Raw genomic sequence first — 16,757 nt, 5'->3', positions numbered from 1 at the left:
AGAAATTCAATTATTACCATCCTTAGTCACATGACTCAACACGCATTAAAATCTTAATGTATAACTAACATCTTCTCCAAAAAAAAAAAAAAACACTATTTTTTTGACAAATGAAGGAGTGAGTTGTGTCCAAGAATTTAATTGGTGCCAAAGAACACTAATTAAAAAAAATATATGAATTATTTCATAACTTATCTTTTAGAGTTTAAGATGCATTTTATTAAGTTAGACTTGAACATGTGACCATTTGGTTACAAAGGAATAATCTTGTCGATTGGTGATCACACAAGCACAAACATAAATATTATATATGCATGAATGCTGATGCGTCAGAAGAAGAAGAAGGGTACGCATACCTCTTGGTAGAGGGCAGAAATGTTGAGGGAAGGACCAGGCATCAAGGCAGTGACAAACACAGCCGCAGCAATCTTCTCCGGAGCCTCTCCATGGCCTTGGAGATGGCTACTCCGCCGAAGCTGTGGCTGACTAGAATGACCCGCTGCCGGGGCGGGAGAGCCGCCATGAAGTCCATCAGCGGCTGGAAGTAGGCGGACATGAACCGCAAGTTGTCGGCCTGCGCCGGGTCGATGCCGGAGGCTGCGAGGTCCATGGCGGTGACGTTGTGACCAGAAGACTTTAGAAGAGGAACCAGCTTGTACCAGGACTAGGCACCGAGGCATGCACCATGCACGAGGCGCACGAGCACGAAGTGGCGCTTCATGGTTGTGGTGCGGCCAGGACCATGCACTGATGCATGCGCCATGCACGAAGTGGCGCTTCATGGTTGTGATAAAATGGCAATCTTCTGCTCCCTAGGGCAAGAAGGCAGTAAGAGGGTCCTTTTTAACCTCCTGCTTGGCTTGCTTTCTATGAGTTGTTTTCAGTATTTTTTGCTTATTGGACAACAAGGGTGCTGGGAAGGGGGTGTATTCGAGTCGACTTAATATTAATAGTAAGATACTTGAACTCTATTCAACTTGAAAATATTGAGTTGTAAACTTAACTCGGATAGATCTCAAAAGTGTTAAAAACTCAATTTGATCACAAGTGTGTCAAAATCAAACTTGACTGATTGAATAAATTGATATTAAATACGTTTATAAAGTATATTTAGTAGTGAATATATATGCAAAATATATGTTAGATGACTTTTATAAAATAAAAATAATAAAATAAAAATATTTGATTATACTTGATTAGGTTTGCGAGTAGTATTATAAAATACAATTGATTCATTAACTTACTCAAATAGTTGGAACTAGGTTTGAACATGAGTCTCGAGTTACAGATCTAGTTGCAAATGAATAGTTCACACCATATCCTAAGATGGGCCTAGTGTTCTCTCAAGATCAATGAACAAGTTGACAAAGGTGGGAGTGTTGGGGCTCGGCTTTTATGACTCCAATTTAGTTATGCTCATTTGTGTTCATATGCAAGGGAAAGTACAAAATAAATGCAAAATGAACTAATCAATGTATCATATGAACTTCCCAAGTTATAAAAAAGACTAAAGTTCAATTGTATTTGATGCTAGTGTATAAAATGGATGGTTAAAAGCTCTCATAATTACATAAATTTTGACCAATTTATCACCAATGCAAAAAGCATAAAAATTATAGGCCTTAAATTTAAATTTGAAAAAAATATAACATAATATTATATTAAAGTTTATAAAATTTTTAAAATACTTTTTGAGAATATAAAGTCTTTAGTTCTATATCTTCAAATATATTGATCCTATATTTGGAAAAATTTTGAGCTTGGAATTGCATTGAATTTAAATAAAATTTAATATAAAATTATATTAAAATTTATTCAAATCTATCTTAAGTCAAATTTAAGATCCAAAAATTATACTCTCAGACACCATCTAATACTATATTTGAAAGTGAAAGTCTACGAGTATTTAAATAAATTTTAATATAATTCTATATGAATATATACAAATTCAAATTTAATATCGAAATTTAAACTTCCCTCAAAGTTTTTTTTTTTTTTCCTTTTTCCTCTCTGTTTGTGGCAATGCCACCTGTGGTAAATGGCATTATTCTTTCTTCTTTTTTTCCCTCCAAAATTTTAACTACATTTTGTCAATAAATATATAAATAAAGGACAAAAAGAAAAAACTAAAAAAGTGAAAAACCGTACAGACGAAAGGCAATTAAATGCGCAGGGGTTTTCCAACATTTGCTCCGAAAAGGTGACACAGCGCCACTCGCGGTGCTGCGTCGTGCCTTTTCGAAAACCCTCTCTTCCTCTGTCTCAGCTGCCGCCATTGATGCATCCAAAACCCTACCAAGAGCTTCGAAGTGTCGTACCAGCTCGCTTTTGAGTCTCCTCTCCTTTCCTGCGGGAGTCAAATGGCCGATTCAGATGGGTCGGCAGTTTTCAACACAGTCTTCATCGACACCAGCCTCGACACCCACCTGGCGACTATGGTCTCCGATTCTGAGACTGTTGCCGATCTCAAAAGTAATAATCCCCTCGGCCCATTTCACGTTTCTTGAATATTCTTAAGTTAATATCTTTCACATTTTATATTGTTCGTTGTCCGATTATTTCTTTCTTCTCTATTTCCTCTGGATAAGGTTACTCATAATCATGGTGTATAGCGTTTCGGTACGTCTTTTCTGGCAGATTGTCCGCTTCTCGTTTCTATAGTTTGTGCTCGAATTATACCATTTTATGGTTGGTACTAATTGTTTTCACTCATGTCTCTGGGTAAAATTTTATTTGTGCCTACTGGCCAAAAATAGGTGAGGTTAGAATAATATCTATATCTTGAAACCCTATTTGCAGCAGTCTCGTTTATCTAGGTGGAAATTTCCATCAGCTATGTTAGATTAACAAAAAATAATTAAAATATTTTCTGTCTTCTGACAAAAAAGAAAAACAATGATAATAGTCTTTAACCAAAGCGTAGGAATTTAGACAATGTTGTTGTTCGCCATTACCTTAGAAACAGCCAAGTGGCCTTAGTACCCAGTTGGAGCCTTCGGGCCTTGTCTTCAACAATGTTGTTGTTCCTCATTACCTTAGAAACAGCCAAGTGGCCTTAGTACCCAGTTGGAGCCTTTGAACCTTGTCTTCTCTAATAAAAATCATTTGAAATAATTTTGATTGCTGTTGCTCATTATATGGTTTCTGTGGTATTGTGCTCCTTGGATTCTGGAAGTGCTCCTGAGGTTTGCCAAATTTTGACCGAGGCCAATGCCAAAGGCTGGCCTATTAAAAACTACAATTGAAATTCAGATTTCTATATATTCATCATTCATCCTTTTATTCTCTGCTTTCTTGTTTTTGCTCAACCATCTAAATGTTTTCATAGTGTTATCAGTGTTCTACTACCTCCAGCTGAATTGAGATGGTTGATAGTAACTTTCCTCTGCCCTGGTGTGTGGGCAGTGTACCTAAGGAGAACAACATCTGCATCTGATGTGTGTCAGACTGTCATTTTAATAGTATTTTCCATTATAGCTTCTTCATAGAGTCCGCTGCAAATATTTTGTTGTTTACTTTTCTTGGAGTTGTGTTGACAGATTTGCTTGCATTTCGCCATAATTCCTTTTGTTAAGAATTATCTAATGCTGGAAATATATCATAGTACAATGAAATTGTGGATTTTAAAATGATTTACTTCAGGCAGCAACATTCTCTACTTTTGTTCATGATATGTGCTTCTTTGCAGAGTGACCCCTCTATTACCTTTGTCAATTGACTTGGTAAAAGTAGCATACTTTATATAGCTTCAAAAAATTCTGTGGCCACAGGCCCAACGTATGGCCTTCAATGATGTATTAACAGTATTATCACATTTTCGGTACAGTGTTTTTGTGGATTCATAATAAGTTCACCCTAATGTATTTGGCATGAGGTATTATTATTATTATTATTATTTTTTTTTGCATTTTTTATGCTATCTTATTGGGATCATATCATCAAAATGTTAGGATGTTTTTATTTAGAATATTAATATCTTAGTTTACTTATGTTTATAAATGTTGTTTTATTACTTAAAGCTTTGTAAGCCTATATAAGGCCTCCTATGTACTATTTTTATTCAAAATTTAATTGAAATCAAATTGCATTGGACATTGGTCCTGGGTCTAGTGGTATAATCATCACATCTGCGAGTGGTTGACAAGGTTGCTTAAACCTGTTAGGTTTGCATTCCAACTTAAATCACTGTACCCTACCTCTGCCTCCATCAATATTGTTAATCCATAGACCTTTCCTTTCCATCTCTACCACCTTTTTTTTCTCTCTTCTACTACCATTTGCATCCAAAACCATTGTTAGCCCCTATTCTCCACCATCCCATCCTTTTTTCACCACTTGAGAAACTCATGCAGCCCAACCACATCAGATTTGAACAAAAAGGCTTCGCTTTAGACGAAGCCTTTTGTAGCAATCAATGCCCTTTGTCTTTTTTTGTCGTCAATTAGCCATAATCAACATCATTGACCTTAATTCATGGACTGTTATCATTGTGCAGGGCTCATCGAAGCATCTCTATCACCATCAAGTTATGCCATCATTGAAGAAACTCTCTCCTTCACCGCTCATTGAAGCTGCCATCTTGCCGTTCATCGCAGTTCAAGCCTCCAGTTGTCCAACCCTACTCTTATTTGAAGAAGCAAATCATTCATAGGTTATTACTAGTCAGTGTCCCTTTTCACTGGTCCTTACCGCCACTCATCAAAGCAATTGTGCAGTCAGTGCTGCTACTAAATAGCTGAAATCCTAGTCAGATCATTCAAAATCCACTTTTGTTTGCACACAAAGGAAGTTGACCCTCTAGAAAAGAAGAGGAAGGAAAGTTCCACTAGTCAAAGGAACCATTATGAACCTCAGTTTGACCGATGCAGTTCAGTAAAACCAAGCTTGACGAAAAAGAAAAAAAAAATTGACAAAGGATCGGTTCAATATGGGTACTCACAAAGTAGCTTAATGAATGAGTGGAAGGAATGAGTAGAAAGCAGATTCATGAATCAACCTCCCAAGTAGCTTCTATCAACTCTCAAACTGTTACTTTCCAAAATCAAATTGTCTATTAGTTCAGTAAGAAAGTTGATGCTCTGGCATCCAAAATTTCCAGTCTTTAACATTATTGATCATGATAGAAAATAGACGGGACTTGTTGGCACTGGTGTTCCTTCTAGTAGCCTAAATATTGTTCTTGTCCATAATATATGTACTCCAGGGCAAGTTTATAGCAAGCTGATGTATGGACTCAGCAGCTTGAGTTCACTCAAGAGGGAGGTCTACATATACTATTTGATTGGTTCAATCAAATCGAAAAATATCTTGGCAGATTTTACTCTTAAGGGCCCCATATGTACCTTGTAGCATAGTCGTTCACCACCCTTAACTATGGAGGCAAGCTCCAATCAATGAGTGGAATTCAATGAAGCATATGAAAGAAGAAACCAATGTTTTAAAAGGCAAAGGCGTAACGCGAGGCGTTTTACCCTCTGCGAGGTAAGGCGTAAGCCTAAGGCATTGAGGTGTAAGTTTTTTGGGACTATATACTTTTAAATAATTAATAAATAAAATAAATTTATTTATGGTATAAAAATGAGAAAAAAATTTAGAATAATGGAGAAAAAAAAAATTAAAAGCATAATTCTTAAGTATCGTATAGGCCAATTTTAGCTAACAAACTCAAATAATGCATGTTAAAAGATAAGCATGAGCCGTAACATCACAAAATGGACACCATTTTCATGCTTTAAAGTTTAAACTCTTAAATAAACATAACAAAAAGAAGAGGAAAAGTCAAATTAAAGCATCACAATGTCTAATCATCCAAGATTCCTAGAATCTAAATCTAAATTAACAAAGTTCAAAGGGAAGTATCAAGGTCTTCATCAAAGTCCTCGTATTCATCAAACTCATCTATAGTAGGGGTTCTTCCACTTATAAATTCCCCCTCTCCCACTTCAACATCATCATCTTCCTCAATTGTGACCAATTTTGGGCTCTTGCCTTTGTGTTGAGTGACTGGATATTAAATAAAGCTATACGTTGGGGCTTAGGAGAAAGGGAGAATGATACAATGATAATTTAGTAGATTCAAAAATTACTATTGATTTGTACGTACTCAAGTTCTCACAATAATCACTAGTCTTCCTTTTGCTAGGAATTATGGAATGTGAGCTACCACAAGCTTGTGTTGCTTAAGCATTATCTCCTTCAAAAGCTACCACCGGCAAAGCTCTAATAACATTAACTTCGAAGAGATTTTCATCATCAACCCAAGAAGCATCTTTTGGGAGGACAAGTTCTTCCTTCTCAGTGATCCACTCATCTTCTGAATCTACTTCCTCCACCAATATTGGATCATTATTTTGTCTTCTTCTTATAGTCTTCTCCTTCACATAAACTAGAGCATTCAATCTATTCAATCTCTTGTGCTCTAATCTATTCCCCTTCTTCGTATGAATCTACAATTGAATTTAAGCCATTTAAATTTTTAGATGTTAGAAGATATTTGCATATTTGAGTGAAATGAGAATTATATGGCATTTGTAAGAACAAAAACCTGTTCAAATGTGCTCCAATTCCTCTCACATCCACTAGCACTGCAAGTTAGGCTAAGAACACGAATAGCAAACTTTGTCAATTCTAGGGTTCTTGTCCCAAAACGCTTCCACGAATCAGATACAAAATAAGAAACACATACTTCTAAGTTATAAGAAGAAACAAGGATAGAATACTATTACCAATTGACTAATTTTTATTGAAGTATTATTTTTACATGGGCTTCTCAACATTCTAGAGTCAATAGCCACTCGAGTCCCAAATTCCCCACGTGCATTGTCAAACAAATCCAATTGGATGTTTGCAGCTAGCCTCTCCTCATATATATTATATCCATGCATTCAAATAATTCCTTTCTTCACTTCTTCACAATCAAAGAAGTTCTCCTTTTAATGCATTGGGGATTTAGATAATATCCTACAACGTGTAAAGGGTGATGTAGTTGTGGCGTCCATCTATCATATATTTTTCTCCAAATGGGTCCGTACTTCTTAGTATTTCTAGAAAAAATTGTAGCAATTTTTTCCTTTGCCGAATCCATCAACTCATAAATAAACTCCATGGCTTGTCTTTCCTCAGAATCAACTTCCCTTAGAACACACACAAGAGGGACAACACTCTTGATAACGTAAGCCACATGAGGCCAAAAATGTTGGTGAAATAGAACAATTGAGTGAGTCCTTATAACTTCATGCATTTTTGCATATATAGAAGTGCACCGCATCTCTAAAGAGAACATAGATTGAAAGCCTTGCTTTTGTTTGTAAAGGCTTTAAATTGTCAAAAATGCAGTAGCAAAGCGCATCACTGCAGGGCGGATGAGTTCTTTGTTGTTGGTGAAATGCTTCCTCATCATTGCAAGCATATAGGAATGATTATGAATAAATTTCACAACTTGCTTTGTGATGCCCTGAATTTTTCTACCATTTTATATATATACGATTTTGGGGGTCGTTACATGCTTAGCCTTTAGGATTGTGGTTGCATGGTTCTTCAATTTTGCAATATCCTCCAACGTGAGATCCAAATAATGTGCAACACGTGGAGTCCAATACAGCTTCTCCCTCTTTTCCATAAGATTCTTTCCACCATTTATCATGTTCTTCGCATTATCAATTATCACCTGCACAACATTCTCCTCACCAACATCCTCCACCATCTCATCCATATACTTAAACATCAAATCACCATTTTTTATAGAATCAAAGGCATCAATGGATTTTAAAAACCATGTACCAGCAAGACTATTCACAAGGAAATTAATCAGGACCCCTGAACACTCATTAGTCCATCCATCAACCATGATAGAACATCCATATTCCTTCCAAGCTTTTTTGTGCTCTTTCAACATGCCATCTATGTCTCTCTTCATCTTTGAGGATCCATGCCCTCATCTATTGCATAGATGGAGGCTTGAAACCTGGTCCGTAATTAGCAATACCATTTACCATAACACGCCAATATGCGTCATCCATCAAACTAAATGGTAGAGCGTTGTTGAACACACAACGACCAACTTTCCTACCCACTTCATTTTTCTCTTCTTTCTTCCATTTTGAGTTTTGAGTGGCTTGTTTGGTCAGTGAAGATGCAAGCTTATCCATTGGACCTCTAGCCCTAGGATTAAGGCTACCCCCACTCTTTTGTTGCTCAAGATCTCCAACTGATGGAGAAGAAGCATTCTCAATCCCTCCTCCTAGACCCATCCCAATCTCTTCAAGAAGATCATTTGTGGAATGACGGCCAGTAGTGTGATCGACGGCCACGGTTGGTGAATGACGACCACCTATCATGAGATCTTGCCACAAGCTAGAGGCTATAAATTGAGACACCCCCCCCCCCCCCGGGAAGTTAAACTACACATCTCAACTACAAGTTGTGTCCTCTTTTGCTTTTCCATATTTTATTCTTTGTGTACATGTTAAATAGGGACCCGAATATGTAAAGAATACACAATTGAATATACAATTGATTCATTCTCATTCTCTACATGGTATTAGAGTTCAGGTTACTTTAAAACCCTAAGCAATCCATGGCTGCCCAAAAAGGAGACGAACATAAGTCCAGCTAGTCGGCAACCCAGAAAGGAGAGTCGGAGATAACCTCCTCCATGGGCTCGGCCGGCCTATTCGAGAATTCCCCACTCCATCTTACTGTTGAAAAATTCAATGGTAAGAATTACAGAGAATGGACACAGTCAATCAAGCTCGTTATTGACGGTAAGGGAAAGCTCGGCTTTCTTACCAGCGAGACTCGGCGACCACCTCCTATCGATGCGGTGGCATCCCAGAAATTGTGGTCCGAGAGCTCCTTGATAACGTCATGCTTGATAAACTCTATGAAGCCAGCCAATGGCAAAACGTACCTGTTTCTCCCGACAGCAAAGGAAGTGTGGGATGCAGTGTGTGAGACATACTTCGATGCTGAAAATGCTTCCCAAATTTTCGAGTTGAAGACATGGCTATGGCAGACGAAGCAAGGAGATCGGGAAGTCATGTAATACTACACCGAGATGCTCGGACTTTGGCAAGAACTCGATCTCAACTACGAAGAGGAATGGGAATGCATGGGTGATGGTGTACGTTTCAAGAAGAAGATGGAGAAAGAGAGAGTATTCGAGTTTCTAGTAGGGTTGAATCGAGAGCTTGACGACATGAGGAGCAGGATTCTAGGTTGCTGGCCGCTGCCCTCCATTTGAGAAGTCTTCTCTGAGGTTTGGCGTGTGGAAAGTCGGAGGAACGTGATGTTGAAGGAGCAAAACAAGTCTGGGCCCGAGGCATCAACTCTTATAACTCATGGGCCTCATACTGGATCTAGCCCAAAACAGTCTAGAAGGCCCTATTGTGAGCATTGCAAAAAAAAGGGGCCATACTAAAGACACCTCCTGGACCTTACATGGCAAGCCTGGGGATTGGAAGCCCAAACAGCCTAATAAAGCCCATGGCCATCATTCCTCCACTGAAACCTAGGCAAAAAAAATACCCACAGAAGCCCATGGCTCGAGAGCTTCTAGTGGGGGATTTAATTCCGACCAACTTGCGAAAATATATGAGCTATTTTCCAATTTCCAAGCCTCGGGTCAATCCGCTAATACTATGTCATCTGGCTCTTTAGCCCACAAAGGTACTTTTTTGACAGCCCTTAGTACCACTCCTCATTTTACCCCTTGGATTATTAACTCTTGTGCATCTGATCATATGACCGATGCTCATCATTTATTTTCAACATACTCACCTTGTGCCGGTAATTTAAAAGTCAAAATTGCAGATGGGACCCTATCCCTTGTCGCTGGCAAAGGGAGTATTCATATTTCTGAATCTATTACTCTTGAATCTATCCTTTATGTTCCTAATTTATCATGCAATTTGCTGTCTATTAGTCAGTTAACCAAACAATCTAATTGCTCAGCTAAATTCCGATCCTCTCATTGTGTCTTTCAGGACCTATCATCGGGGAAGACGATTGGCAGTGCTAAGGAATGTGATAGGCTCAACTACTTCGACAAAGCTAATGTGAATGGACCGTGTCCTCCTATTGTTTGTGTCCTCGTGAAAGTGAACTTTTGTTAAGGCACAAAAGGATGAGACATCCTAGTTTTCAGTGTTTGCAGCACTTATTTCCTTCAATATGTTCGAATAAAATTGCCTTGGATTTTCAGTGTGAAGTGTGTGAACTTGCCAAACACCATCGTACTACTTTTCCTAGATCTCAGTATAAGCCATCCATGCCATTTAGTCTGATTCACAATGATCTATGGGGAACTTCTTAGACTCCTAGTAGGACCATACAAAATGGTTTCTTTTATTAATGATCACACTCGTCTGTGTTGGGTTTATTTATTGACTGATAAAACTGAGGTTTGATCAGTCTTCATGAATTTTCACTCTATGATACAAACCTAGTTTCAAACAAAAATCCAAATCCTTCGTACTGACAATGGTATTGAGTATTTCAATCACTCCTTGGGCATGTATTCAAGAGAATGGTATTATCCGTCAAAGCTCTTGCGTTGACACCCCTCAACAAAATGGGGCTGCTGAATGGAAAGATTGACATATCCTTGAGGTTGCTCGTGCCCTGTTGTTCACCTCTCACATGCCAACAAAATTTTGGGGTGACTTAATTTTGACAACCACATACCTCATTAACCAAATGCCTAGTAGAGTCCTATCCCTTGCAACTCTGCTCCAAAAACTCCATGTGACTTTTCCCAAATCTAGGCTCGGTTTACATCTTCTGCTTCATGCCTTTGGTCCACTGTATTTATCCATATTCACACGCCCAAGCGAAACAAATTGGATCCCAGAGCACTTAAATGTATCTTTCTTGGTTACTCTCCCACACAAGAGGTTACAAATGTTATGACCCAATCTCCTAGAAACTCTATGTTAGCCTAGATGTCACCTTCTTCGAACATACCCCCTACTACTCGCTTCAGGGGGAGTCCTTGAGTAAAGCTCGACCCTCAAACTCAGACTACTTCGATATTGCTATTTTTGAGACCACTCCATACCCTATATCCGCTCCTTCGCCTAGTACAAAAAGGAAACTTGAGCTCAGGGGGAGATGCAAAAATACAAACAAATAAGGAAACACTTGTCTACTTAAGGAGGCCAAAATCGAAGTCCAATGAGACACTCACTTCTGAAGCACCAAAAGAGTCGGAGCGGTGATAGTTCCAACTCCTCATGAGTCCGACTCCAATCCTGACCAGGTAAAACATGACTTACCCATTGCTCTTAGAAAACAATGTCGTTCATGTACTCTCCACCCCATATCAAAATTTGTATCTTACAATGTTCTTTCTGCCAAGTGTTGTGACCTTGATAGAATCCAGATTCCTAAAAATATTCAAGAAGCCTTGGAGATTCCAGAGTGGAGAGAGGCAGCGATGGAAGAGATAAGGGCACTAGAAAAGAATGGAACTTGGGAGGTGATGACTTTGCCAAGGGGGAAGAAACCAGTGGGCTGTAAGTGGGTGTTCTTAGTAAAGCACAAGGCTGATGTCACAGTAGAACGATACAAATCCTGCCTTGTGGAAAAGGGGTTCACTCAGACATACGGTATTGACTACATCGAGACGTTTGCACCAGTAGCAAAATTGAACACTATACGGGTTCTCTTGTCCCTGGCAGCAAACCTGGACTGGCCACTCCATCAGTTTGACATCAAGAATGCTTTTCTGAATGGTGAGCTAGAAGAAGTATTCATGACGTTACCACCAAGATTTTGCAAGGAGGGAGAAGAAACCAGAGTGTGTAAATTGAAGAAATCCTTGTATGGACTCAAGCAATTACCGAGGGCGTGGTTTGATAGATTTGCAAAGGTGATAAAGAATCAAGGATACCAACAGGGGCAGTCATATCACACTATGTTCTTCAAACAGTTCAATGAGGGAAGAAGGACCATCCTAATTGTGTACGTCGATGACATTATTCTCATTGAAGATGACACAAGAGAGGTGGAGAGATTGAAGAAGATCTTAGCCACAGAGTTTGAGGTAAAAGACCTGGGTCAAATGCTTCATTTCCTAGGAATGGAGGTCGCCCGATCAAGGAAGGGAATTAGCGTCTCCCAGAGAAAGTATGCACTTGACCTTTTGACTGAGATTGGCATGCTTGGTTGTGAACCAAGCGATACTCCTATCAAGGCAGGAAAAATAATGGAAAACGTAGGAAAGCCTGTGGATAAAGAGAGATATCAAAGACTAGTAGGTAGATTGATCTACCTCTCTCACACTAGACCTAAAATTGCTTTCGCTGTAAGTGTGGTCAGTCAACACATGCACTCACCAAAGGAGAGTCACCTATAAGCAGTATATAAGATTCTCAGATATCTGAAAGGCTTTCCAGGGCGAGGACTATTCTTCAAGAAAGGTGACAGTAAGAAGGTAGATATCTACACGAATGCGGATTGGGCTGGATCAGCAGAAGACAGAAGGTCTACTACCGGCTACTGTACCTATGTTTGGGAAAATCTAGTAACATGGAGGAGTAAGAAGTAGAGTGTGGTAGCCAGAAGCAGTGCCAAGGCTGAATTCAGAGCTGTTGCACAAGGGATGTGTGAAGGGCTATGGTTACAAAAACTTTTGGAAGAACTACACATCATAGTAGAGCTCCCCATCAAACTCTATTGCGAGTTGCGACAACAAAGCCGCCATTAGTATTTCTCATAATCCTATTCAGCACGACAGGACTAAACATATAGAAGTGGACAGGCATTTTATAAAGGAGAAAATTGAGAAAGGGACAATTTGCATGACCTATATCCCTACAAGAGAACAATTAGCAGATATTTTCACTAAGGGGTTACAGAGATCTAGCTTTGAAGAGTTTATTTGCAAGTTGGACATGGTCAATATCTATGATCCAACTTGAGGGGGAGTGTGGAATGACGGCCAGCAGTGTGAATGACAGCCACCTACCGTGAGATCTTGCCACAAGCTAGAGGCTATAAATTGAGACCCCCTACCGAAGCTAAACTACGCATCTCAATTGCTAGTTGTGTCCTCTTTTGTTTTTCCATATTTTATTCTCTGTGTACATGTTAAATAGGGACCCGAGTATGTAAAGAATACACAATTGAATGTACAATTGATTCATTCTCATTTTCTACATTTCTTTTGCACACTTCTCTTCTTGGAATTTTTCTACAGCGATCTTGATTCACCTTCAGGCATGTTTTTGTTTATTGAACAGGAACAATCAGCAGCTGCAGCAGGAAACTAATTTTTTTTTTTTCAGAATTGGGAGCTCTTTGTAGGAAAGGGGGAAAAGAGCAGCAGAGAATCAGAAGCTCTTCAATATTTCGTTGTGGACAATTTGGGAAAAAGTAAAAAACTAAAATAAAACAGCAAGGCCGCAAGGAAAATTTGGGGAAAACTAATGAAAATTGAAAATTGAAAAGTGAAAGTGGAACAGGCTCAAACAGCAGTAACTGAAAATTGAAATGTGAAAATTGAAAATTGGAAATTGGAACAGCAGCTCTTAAATCAGCAAAACTTTATTAGTTCATTAATTGATTTCATTCTTTCAAGATTTTCCAATTTTTCATAATTCATATGTCATATATGAAAATTGAAAAGTGAAAAGTGAAAAAAATTCAGAAGCAGCTGCAAGTGCAACTTTCCTTGATTTTTAGAGTTCAGTTGAGACTTGAGAATGAGATAGACTTGAGACACTGGCAGAGAGTCTCTTGAGACAAACAAGAATGGAGAGAGAGAGAGAGAGAGAGAGTCGAATCAGTTGGAGAAGAAACATCAGTTGGAGTCTAGAGAAGAGATCTTGAAGTAGAGAGCAACACTTTGTGAGATAGGCACACTAGAGGAGGTTGCTAAAGAGAGACGAGAGGCTATAGGGGGTTGTTGCAGAGAGATGAGAATTCGGAAGGGGACGTTGGAGAGAGACGAGAGGCCATAAGGGGTCATTCGAGAGAGACGAGAGGTCGGAGGAGGTCGTCGAAGAGAGACGAGAGGCTGGAGGGAGTCGTCGAAGAGAGACGTAAACTTGGGAGAAAGAAGAGCTCTACTCAAGACCTTTAGTCTTTAGGGGGGGTTTGATGCTCGTCAAGTTCTAATTGATCTTCTTATTTGTTTTTTTTTTTTAAATATTTTTAATATTTTTAATATTATTATGTCTGCTCCCACAAGGCGTACAAATTCCCATTTGAGGTGTAAAAATTGCGCCTCTTGGCCTGAGGCATACACATCAGCCCCCAAGACGAATACATTTGAGGAGTTTCGCCTTTTAAGTTATACCTTAGGGCATTTTATGCCCAAAACACATCAAGGCGCGCCTCAGGAACGCCTTTTAAAACACTAGAAGAAACTATCAAATATGAGCAAGAGATGTACTTTGGGCTATGTCTCATGGGGCAGTATAATCCCAAGGCCACAAGAATCACCTTTGCCTTAGTTTGCCCAATATGTGATCACGCCCTTGTGACAACAAGACAATTCTCTTCCAAAGATGTGGAAACACTCGTGGATCCAACTCAAGTCAAGTCTCATAGTAGGGCACCCCTTGTCCCGATTGACATTGTCACTAAGGGACGATGATTGAAAGAGTTAGGCTGTTGAGCTCTCATCGCACAAGCACTGAAGGTTACTCTCATCCTCGCAGCATGATCCTTTTGTGTGTGAAATTGCTGCTAAGCACCCATAAACTACAGCGAAGGGAAGTGATGTGATGTAGGATAAGAAGCAAGACTTTGGGAAGATCCATGTTGGAGACAACTTAAGAAGAATTGCATTGAGAATTTTTGGGTTTACTTAGTAGTTTATTATGTATTTAGTTTAATTAGTATGGTATTATGTGTATTTGGGGGCTTGTTTGTGATATTTATGTAATGTTGGGGCATGTTTGTAATGTAATTTAGTTTTAGGGCTATAGGGGTTTATGTGTAATTTCATGTGTTTAGAGGTTTTCTTATAAATAGTGTGTGAAGCCATGATGTAGGAGTTATTGATGAATTTGAATTGAAGTGAACGTGAGTTTCTTCCTGCTATCTCCTCTTTCCTCCCTTCCCCTTCCTTCTTCTCATCTAATTTCTCCATGGCTGCATAACCTTGATGCTGCCCCTGCAATCCTGCATCATGACACCATACATAACTTGAGATGCACAACATCCTTCAATAATACAAACGGCTATAAGATGATGTCATCTAGTAATACACCTAAGGGCCAAAACAGGTATGCATCCCAACCTTTGGGTTGAGAATGACATGTGATCTCTTTCTACAATGGGTTGTCCATGGGGCTCCCAATCCAATGTGAAGTACCTCTCCACTTGGAGCACTTCTCAGGGTATCACTTAGTACCTAAAGGACACCAGGGTGATAGGATGCTCACTTGGTGTTTCTCCTAGAGTCAAATATCTTTATGTCACATTCTTGCTTATGCATGAGTAACTATCATCTAAGAATCATGCATCATTTGTCTGAGAATGCTACGTGGTTAAGGATCCACCACAATTTCATAATGTCACTGAAATACGCCCCATGACATTTGCATAATCGAATCCATGTTTACCGTTGTTCCTTCCAAGACACATACAACATGAACACCATGCCCTTTGAAGGTTGAGTACACAATCTTCTTGCATGTGTCACAAACGTAAGAATTTAGGATCACGATATCTTCCCTCACTTCATCTTAAGAACGCTCTCATTGATTAAAAACTCTCCACAACCCACATGGTTATAAATTGTGGTCGTGAGTAACATTGCGTAACGGTTGCGGGACATGGGAAAAGCAGATGTTGTGAAATGGGAAGTGGTCGCAGCGGCCATGAATTTTTTCATGCTTGCACAACCATGTTCAAATTGAAGAATAATGATGGAATCCTAAAACATGATTTTTAATGAATTTTGACTGCTTTTATACAACCTACAAACACTTTTTAATAGGCATCATGATTTTTATATTAATTATTGCGCTGTTGGTCATATTTTTTTATAATGTCCACCACTTTTAATGACTAAAAAATTTAGAAATTTACTTGAAATTGACAACCAATTAATTAGAGACATAAATGAGTGTGTGTGTGTGTGTGTATGCACATGATTCATCAATATCAATATAAATATTACAATACAAGTAGGCAATTCAGGCCGTTAATCAAATTAATACTAAATAGATAGTAGTCTTCCTACATTGTAATCATTGTATTTAATAGTTACATATTATTTTGTATTTTTTAGCAAATTTAATTTTAAAATTTTAATATTCAAAATAACAATAACTAAGCATAGCAATTTAGGCCATTAGGCATTATGAAATTTAGGTCCATTACAAAAATTAATTAGTTAAGCTATAGGCAATATTAATCATAGTAAATTAGCAATTAAGCATCAACTTTTAACAAATAAGATATTTAAAAAATAAAAATATAACTAAGCTAACTAGAATTTTGTATTGATTATCTTAAAAACATAATTATTTGAAATAAATAAAATTCATCTTTGTCATTAAGCTTCAGCTTTCAGTTTCTTAACTTGCTTAACTTAAAAGAAGAAAAAGGAGAGGGTGTTGGTTTAAATAAATTATACATGCTGGCAGTGGACATTGAACAACCCACAAACTAATGAAGAAAAGAAGCAGCACTTGCAGCAGCCAAAAAATGGAGTATTTCATCCATCTCTTCAAGCCCACTTTGGATCCACCCAAATCCCAAGCTTTCAGCTTGATTTCCATCTGAGATCTACCCAAATCACT

General features: G+C 38.5%; 1 protein-coding gene and 1 pseudogene across 4 annotated transcripts in view; one reads left to right on the top strand and one right to left on the bottom strand.

Moving 5' to 3' along the window:
- Positions 1-329: 329 nt before the first annotated feature.
- LOC131144029 (methyl jasmonate esterase 1-like) lies at positions 330-763 on the bottom strand (annotated as a pseudogene).
- Positions 764-2,179: 1,416 nt separating this feature from the next.
- Positions 2,180-16,757, top strand: part of LOC131144664 (uncharacterized) — a 36,216-nt gene continuing 21,638 nt past the window's right edge. For 3 of the 4 annotated variants that reach the window (XM_058093443.1, XM_058093442.1, XM_058093445.1), the window contains exon 1: positions 2,180-2,472. In XM_058093443.1, the coding sequence (XP_057949426.1) occupies positions 2,361-2,472 (112 nt within the window). In that variant the 5' untranslated portion in view covers positions 2,180-2,360. Of the gene's footprint in view, positions 2,473-4,525; positions 4,652-16,757 lie in introns of those variants that run through there. The other variant, XM_058093444.1, reaches the window with a different exon arrangement.

The sequence above is a fragment of the Malania oleifera genome, chromosome 12 (assembly GCF_029873635.1).
Source record: "Malania oleifera isolate guangnan ecotype guangnan chromosome 12, ASM2987363v1, whole genome shotgun sequence".
In the NCBI taxonomy this organism is placed as follows: Eukaryota; Viridiplantae; Streptophyta; class Magnoliopsida; order Santalales; family Ximeniaceae; genus Malania; species Malania oleifera.
This window is presented reverse-complemented; position numbering and strand designations above follow the sequence as displayed.